The 8,920-nt window shown below is 44.5% G+C and overlaps 1 protein-coding gene across 1 annotated transcript; it reads left to right on the top strand.

Annotated features, from left to right (window-relative positions):
- Nucleotides 1-6,843: 6,843 nt before the first annotated feature.
- Nucleotides 6,844-8,218, top strand: LOC109784766 (GDSL esterase/lipase At4g10955-like). The gene is made up of 2 exons (XM_020343364.2): nt 6,844-6,854; nt 7,130-8,218. Exons 1-2 carry the CDS (start codon nt 6,844-6,846, stop codon nt 8,073-8,075), a joined length of 957 nt encoding a protein of 318 aa, XP_020198953.1. The 3' UTR covers nt 8,076-8,218.
- The last annotated feature ends 702 nt before the right edge of the window (nt 8,219-8,920 follow it).

Here is an 8,920-nt window from a genome sequence, read left to right as displayed (position 1 = left end):
GCTCTTTCCACTCCTTATTCCATAGTCCATCGAATCTTTACCCAAAACTTGAAAACTTCACAACACAAAACTCAGCAGAAAACTCGTAAGCTCCGTTAGTATAAGAAAATAAAACCACCACTTAGTTACTGTTGTGAACTCATTCCAAATTCATATTGTTGTAATATCTAATGTATTCCAACTTCTCTATGGTTCATTCCCTCCGATAATACTCATAGGTTCATCAAAATAAGCAAACAACACAATGAAAACAGAATCTATCAAAAACAGAACAGTCTGTAGTAATATGTATAATTCGAATACTTCTGTAACTCCAAAAATTCTGAAATAAATTGGTGGACCTGAGGAATTTGTCTATTAATCTTCTGCAAAAAGAATCAACCTAAAATCACTCTCCAGGGGGTAGGGCGCGCCCCCACCCTCGTGGGTGCCTCGGGACTCTTCTGACCCATCTTCGAGACTCCGTGGGCTTCTTCTGGTCCAAAAATAATCTCCGTGAAATTTCAGGTCAATTGGACTCCGTTTGGTTTTCCTTTTCTGCGATACTCAAAAACAAGGAAAAACAGAAACTGGCACTGGGCTCTAGGTTAATAGGTTAGTCCCAAAAATCATATAAAATAGCATATAAATGCATATAAAACATCCTAGATGGATAATATAATAGCATGGAACAATCAAAAATTATAGATACGTTGGAGATGTATCACTTGGTTCTCCTACTAGATTGATACCTTGGTTTCATAACTGAGGGAAATACCTACCGTAGTGGTGCTGCATCATCCCTTCCACTTTGGGGAAATACCGACGTAGTTCAAGCGACATCATCAGGGTGTCGTAACAGGGCTCCGGATGAGATCTCTTCGGAACAGAGGCTTGCAGCGGCGAAAAAACTCATCTAGTTTAACTTTCGAGGGTTTCTAGATTTATAGGAATTTCAGCGTTGGTATCACGACAAAGGAGTTATGAGGGCCCCACAAGCTCAGATGGCCCTCTCGGCCCCATAGGGCGCACCATGTGAGCTTGTGGCATCGTTGTGGGTCTTTTGGGCCTTCCACGAAGCTTCGGGGGTCTCTTATGTTCCAAACAAAAACACTGTAAATTTTTATCACGTTTGGACTTCGTTTGGTATGCTTTTTCTGCGAAACAAGAAAATAGGCACAAAAAAACAGGAGCTGGCACTGGGCACTAGATTAATATGTTAGTCCATAAAAAAATATAAAAGTGCACCAATACTATATAGAACTAATGTAAATTTAGCATGAATACTTCAGAAATTCTAGATACGTTGGAGACGTATCACTTCCACAAGAAGATCCTCGGGTATGTCGTCCAGCAGAGCCCTATCCCACTGCCTACACAACGAGTGTCACTACAATAGAAAAGCAAAAAAAATAAACACAAAGTCAAAGACACGCTAAAGAAAGACCCGCTCGATAACCATTTTATTACAAATAATTCAGAAGGTCCAGGTCATCGCGGCAAACACCAAAGAGAAGAGGCGCCTCCCCTTACCGGTATGGTTTGCTTGTGCTTCTAGGAACTCGCCAAGGTGTGACGCCTATTAGGAAGGTCCCAAGGCTCGAAGACAAAAGCTCCATAAGAAGTGGGCCATGGGATGGGCGAAGAGAATGTTAGTCCTAGATTCTAGAACTGCACAAAGGGGGCACATGCCTTTGTTGGGGCTTTGGCGTTTAGCCACCTCTACACCCGTGGGCAAGCGATTTGTAGCAACTGCCATACGAAGATCTTGGTCTTTAGAGGCATAGGGGCCTTCCACAAAGGGGAGGTTCAAGTCAAAACATGCCCACTAAATAGGGCCAGTAGGCGGATCTGAGGTTAAATGTACCCGAGGGGGAAAGGTGGCACGCAACACTATCCTGGGAGTCCGACAACGATTGGGATAAGCGCTTAAGAAGCATCTCCGACATATTAGCTTAAACAGGGACAAACATCCATCTAAAATGAATGTCGCAGAACCCATCATGGGCAGCGACTGGCACAAGGATCGATGGATTCGAGCAAATCAAAAAGATTTCAGGGAACTCAAAGCATAGGGGCTAGTCTTCCAGCCATGGTCGAGCGAGAATAGGGTACCTTCTCCATCGCCTATGGAAATGGTGAACCCTAAATGGATCTTATTCTTGATGGACTGGAGAGATCTCAAAAACTAAGATCCCTCCTTCCTATTTGGTTTTGATAAGGTGAAGCCAAAGTCCTCCATTATCCCTAAGAATCCACCAAATCCATTTCAACATCAACACCACATTCATCCGACGAGACGCTAAAATCTCTATGCCCCCAAGATCCTTGGGGCGCAAATATCCGCCAATTTAACCATATGGTATTTCCGATGCCCATTAGACGCCTGCCAGAAGAAGAAAGAAAGCTCCTTGCCAAAGTTACCATGAACCCCCTCCGATAGGATATAGAGCCCCATCATATACAGGGGAAGGTTGGAAAGGCTGTTGTTCCGAGAACCCACATAATGGGAATACATGATTTCTTTGTTCTCATGACTGTCACGCGATGATAACTCAAATACTTCCAGTTGTACATAGAGATATAATGGAAAAGCACATCTGTGAAACACTTCTTGACCTCTGTAATTTTTCGCCGTTATCTCTCAAAAGTCGACTAGTGTTTAACGTCTCTCAAGGCTACGTGAAAACAACTTAGTCATACTATGTGAGCTAGATATCTACTTCCCACCCGCCTTTTTTTATGTTATGGTGAATCTGTTGGTCCATATTGTCCCTGAGATCTATGATCATAGACTGGCATTCATTCACAACATGATGCCATTCGATATTATGAATTGGCGTGAAGGGATACATTCATAACAGGGCCCGTCGAGTTGGAAGCATCGTCCAAGACAAGTGCATCTCGTTTTCCACGAGTTTTTTGCATGTCCGAAAATCTATCAGTTTTCCCGTTAAAAGCACCTTCGTAGGATCAAAGGATTAGGTCACTCGATTTGGAAGAAGGATTTGCATGTGGACCTTGATACATCATCACGATGCAACAACTTTGACAAAGCACACCTAGTAGTTTTAAAACACTCGGAAGTGGTTGGTCCTTGGTTGAAGAAGCACGAAATCAAAATAAAGAAAAAGCACCATAAACAACCAAAGATGAACGACCAAATCGTTAGAGAGCACAACTCCTACTTCTTGGCTTGGTTTCAAAGAGCAAATTCAGAATAAGTAATTGCCAGCGAGTGGTGAAGATGCAAGTCTCATATACGCCTTGGCACTTGGCCCCACATGCAATAGCGTGACTCATCAAGCATATGTTTGATACGTCTCCAACGTATCTATAATTTATGAAGTATTCATGCTATTATATTATCTGTTTTGGATGTTTATGGGCTTTACTAAATTATTTTTGGGACTAACCTATTAACCGGAGGCCCAGCCCAAATTGCTGTTTTCTTGCCTATTTCAGTGTTTCAAAGAAAAGGAATATCAAACGGAGTCCAAACGGAATGAAACCTTCGGGAGAGTTATTTTTGGAACGGAAGCAATCCAGGAGACTTGGAGTAGACGTCAGGGAACCTTCGAGGAAGCCACGAGGCAGGGAGGCGCGCCCTACCCCCCTGGGCGCGCCCCCCACCCTCGTGGGCCCCTCGTGGCTCCCCTGACCGACTTCTTTCGCCTATATATATATCCATATACCCTAAAACATCGGGGAGCAGAATAGATCGGGAGTTCCGCCGCCGCAAGCCTCTGTAGCCACCAAAAACCAATCGGGACCCTGTTCCGTCACCCTGCCGGAGGGGGGATCCCTCACCGGTGGCCATCTTCATCATCCCGGCGCTCTCCATGACGAGGAGGGAGTAGTTCACCCTCGGGGCTGAGGGTATGTACCAGTAGCTATGTGTTTGATCTCTCTCTCTCTCTCGTGTTCTTGAGATGGTACGATCTTGATGCATCGCGAGCTTTGCTATTATAGTTGGATCTTATGATGTTTATCCCCCTCTACTCTCTTGTAATGGATTGAGTTTTCCCTTTGAAGTTATCTTATCGGATTGAGTCTTTAAGGATTTGAGAACACTTGATGTATGTCTTGCATGTACTTATCTGTGGTGACAATGGGATATCACGTGATCCACTTGATGTATGTTTTGGTGATCAACTTGCGGGTTCACCTTGTGAACTTATGCATAGGGGTTGGCACACGTTACCGTCTTGACTCTTCGGTAGAAACTTTGGGGCACTCTTTGAAGTTCTTTGTGTTGGTTGAATGGATGAATCTGAGATTGTGTGATGCATATCATATAATCATTACCACGGATACTTGAGGTGACATTGGAGTATCTAGGTGACATTAGGGTTGTGGTTGATTTGTGTCTTAAGGTGTTATTCTAGTACGAACTCTATGATAGATCGAACGGAAAGAATAGCTTCGTGTTATTTTACTATGGACTCTTGAATAGATCGATCAGAAAGAATAAATTTGAGGTGGTTTCGTACCCTATAATAACCTCTTCGTTTGTTCTCCGCTATTAGTGACTTTGGAGTGACTCTTTGTTGCATGTTGAGGGATAGTTATATGATCCAATTATGTTATTATTGTTGAGAGAACTTGCACTAGTGAAAGTATGAACCCTAGGCCTTGTTTCCTAGCATTGCAATATCATTTGTGCTCACTTTTACCATTAGTTACCTTGATGTTTTTATATTTTCAGATTACAAAAACCTATATCTATAATCCATATTGCACTTGTATCACCATCTCTTCGCCGAACTAGTGCACCTATACAATTTACCATTGTATTGGGTGTGGTGGGGACACAAGAGACTCTTTGTTATTTGGTTGCAGGGTTGTTTGAGAGAGACCATCTTCATCCTACGCCTCCTACAGATTGATAAACCTTAGGTCATCCACTTGAGGGAAATTTGCTACTATCCTACAAACCTCTGCACTTGGAGGCCCAACAACGTCTACAAGAAGTAGGTTGCATAGTAGATATCAATGTCATCAATGGATACACATTCTATATGGAGGGAAAAGACAAAAATAGAGATTACTAGAACTCGGGAACGACGATGTATGCTTGCAGTGGTAATGTAAAGCAAAGATATTACAAAAGGATTGAAGATACCTGGGAACTTGACTACTTGGTAGAGTAGAAGGTGACAATGTTCTGTGTCTGATGGGGCGAGGTGTGTCGTAAATGAATACCTTTATTTCACTACCATGTGTATATCCTAAGCACAACCTACTGGTGCAAAAATCATCGCCTAAAATGAGCTCTGGATATTCGCTAAGAAAGTGTCCCAATGCTTCTTCATAACCGACCCATGTTTTCATCAGGAGATGTAAAAGGAGTATCACCGGAATGGGTGAAGTCGCAAACAAGGAAGATTTTGACCAATTCAGCGACCCAAATAAAGAAGACAATGGTGATAAAGTATACTAATATACTACTCCCTCCCAACCATATTAATTGTCGCTGAATCGCATGTATCAAGAATTGTTTGAAGTCTAGATACATGCGATTCAACGACAAATGATATTGATCGGAAGGAGTATAATTGCTAAATTTTCAAGATTTAAGAGGGCAGTTAGGGCATCTCCAAGGAGACCCGCAAAACACCGGTATAATATGTCTAACCGGACACTTTTGTTCACTTTTGCAATCCAATGGGGACCCTTATCGGTCCGCGAAGTGGTCCGAACGTCCGTTTCCCAGCAAAAGCAAGACAAACGTGGGGGAGCTATACCGGAGTTCGGATATCCACTTGACCAACCAAAAGCCTCTGTGTGGTCCTCCTTTCTTTTTCTCTCTCTTCACATGCATGGTCTCCCTCTCATTTCTCTCCTCCCAACCGGACACCACACCATAATCCCATCATATGGATTGTCCCCACCTACTTTTTCTCCTCCCAACCGGATATTTTGTGATTAACATTGGATGGCTTACTCCTGCATCATGTCCGCTGACCACGTCCAGACACAAAAACGAACATATACTAAAGACATTTGTGGGTCGGCGTTGGAGATGCCCTTAGTTTGGGAAAAGCTGAACTTGAATAGGTCCAATTAAATTCGTGAGGCAGTGGCTTGTTTTTTCTTTCTCTGCCAGGAGCCATTGGATAGAGTTGGATGGATGGTTGAAATCTGTTGGACTCCATGAACTCGTTCCATTTATATTGGTTAGATACTAACATAGGAGTAGGAGTGGCCATTTATCAACACCCTAAAATGTGAGCAATGGCTAAGTTATGGACGGCATATCAGGCTGCCTTGCTAACCTTAAGATTTGCTCCTTCTGATTGGGCATGGGAAGGCTGGGATGAATCATTGATGGGATAGGAAGTTTTGGCTGACCCAATTGTGAGAAAGATTCGACCAGGCGGGCATTTGACTGGGCCTGCCTCCTATCCTATATACAAAGAACGTCTCTCTTATGCTTTTGCCGGCCTAGAGCATCTTTCTTTTTTTTGAGACAAGCCTAGAGCATCTCTTGTTGTGTGCTTGGGTACCTAACGTCTTTTCGCCAAAAAGAAAAAAAAAAGGAAAACAAACGTGCTAGCCTCTGCGGGTTGACTAATTTTTTTATCTACGTACGGGAAACCGTGTACTTGTACATTCTACTCAGTATGTAGCTAGCCCCACCTATATATATGTACCCCGTGGGAGTAATACCTGGCACAACCGCCGGAAGGAGCACACTAGCTAGTACACTACTGCTTCAACAAAAGAGAACGAGTACAGCACTCTGTCTGGATCTTTAGTTGGAGAAATAGTTAAAAGTTGGGGATGGACTTGGGTGACCACTTCGAACGTTCCGGGCCGACGCATTTGATGGCAAGAGCCGGCTCCGGTTCTATTCGGATGATGATTGACTGGTATGTACACGTACGCGTTGCTCGATGGTATGCGTATACTTGTGGTGTGCATTTTCCGTGTATTAATTTGTGGATAGAGGTCTATATATGCATGCATGGTGCACGAGGTGTAATGCACGGCATGGGTTCATAGGAAGTGTATACGTACGTCGGTACGTGGCATAAGGAGACACTGGAGTCATGCATGCATGCATGCCAGGCGTGCATATGCATGCCACAGTTTTCTTTTCAGCCAAATTAACGTGTGAACTGATCTATCTACGACTATCTTATAGGGACAAAGAGGAGCACCGCCGCTGCGTCGCCGCTAGCCTTGTCAACAGCACGTACGTCATGGAGAAGGACCGCGGCAGATGGAGCAGGGCGCAACTCGCGCCGGCGTGGTGGACGAGCTTTCACTTTCACTTGGAGCGCACGCGCCTACTTGAGGACGAACGTTCCATCTTTGGCGCTATCTACAGGCACGTGCCGCCGCCGGGCCAGCATCATCCCTCCGCTCCACACTACATCGTCGCCTTCAGGGGCACCATGACAGTAGATGACATGCAGCTTAACGCACACATCGTGACCAACACCGTGCATGACTCCAACCGCTCGCAGCTCGCTCACCAGGCGGTCCGCAACCTCCTCGCCACAGTCCACAGCCGATGCATCGTCTGGCTCACAGGCCACTCTCAGGGTGCGTCGCTGGCGCTGGAGGTGGGGCGGCACCTAATGCTAGACCACCGGCGCAACCTCCCGACCTTCCTCTTCAATCCGCCGCAGGTATCGCTGGCGCCCGTCATCAACTTGACGCATTCGCCGGACGACAAGACGGACCTGTACACCTTGAGCAAGCTCGTCAAGGCTGGCCTCGGGAAGGTCCTCCGTCCCCACCGGAAGCGCATGGAGAAGCTGTTCGAGCAGCTGTCCTCGTGGGCACCCAACCTGTACGTGCACGAGAAGGACTTCCTGTGCCAGGGCTTCATCGACTACTTCGAGCAGAGGGAGAAGCTGGAGAGGCGCTTCCGCGGAGCTGCCAGGTCGGCAACGGCACTCTCCTACCGTGACATGCTCTTTTACCTGCTCGGCAAGGACAAGGAGCCGAGGCCGCACCTCCTGCCATCAGCAACGGTGTGGAAGAACTCGACCCATGTCTGCCGCCTTCGCTCACATGGTCTCAAGCAGTGGTGGAAACCGGACGGTGAACTTATCTTGACCCCAAGGCGTTACACATATTAAGTGGATCTGGAGTGAGTATTACCGCCTTATCTGTCATAGTATATTAAGATTATCTATGGATAATGATATCTCCGAGGAAGTAGTAAAATAAGAAAATTTGGACCCACGTACACTACAAGTACCGTGGAGCGTGACGTAGTATTGTTATGTGTGCTATATATTTCTCAATTATGGGAGTAGTTTATTTTCGTACTAATTGTGGACCGGATATATCCTCGAATACTCGAGTGATAGATTAGAGCAAGGATAATAAGATAGCCCGCTGGCTATAAAATTATGTGATGTCACCTATAGTCATCATAAAGCCAAGCCATATAACAGGATAGCCATAGGCTGGCTGTTTGGTTGCCTTTATTAAAGATTCGGAAAAACTAACGCCCACACGTGTGGGCATTTGCACATCACCCACACGCCTTCATCATCACTTATTTTGTCACGTACAAACAGATGACATCAGCAGAAATTTTTTTGGTTTTCGGCTTAAAAATGGTTTATCTCCTAATAAAAAAGCGAATTAAAAATCCGTTTTAACCATTAAATCCGTCTCGACGAGATCTTCAAAATTAGACCCCATGTTGATATGTGTCGACGAAAAAAAAATTTGCCCAAAAGTTGCCATGATGTTTACACTGTAGTTGCCATAATGCTTAAACAAAAGTTGCTATGTGGCAATTTTAGTTTGTAGATCATGGCAATTTTAGTTTTTTGATGATGGCAATTCCAGTACTTTGACCATGAAAATATTTTTTTGTATGAACCATGGCAATTTTAGTTTATGGTGCATGGCAAGTCTAGTTTCTTAATTCCCCGTTTTATAATATGTCAAAATTTACTTTTAAATGTAG

Source organism: Aegilops tauschii, chromosome 5 (genome assembly GCF_002575655.3).
Source record: "Aegilops tauschii subsp. strangulata cultivar AL8/78 chromosome 5, Aet v6.0, whole genome shotgun sequence".
Taxonomy (NCBI): domain Eukaryota; kingdom Viridiplantae; phylum Streptophyta; class Magnoliopsida; order Poales; family Poaceae; genus Aegilops; species Aegilops tauschii.
The sequence above is the reverse complement of the archived record's forward strand: the minus strand, read 5'-3'. Positions and strand labels throughout refer to the sequence as shown.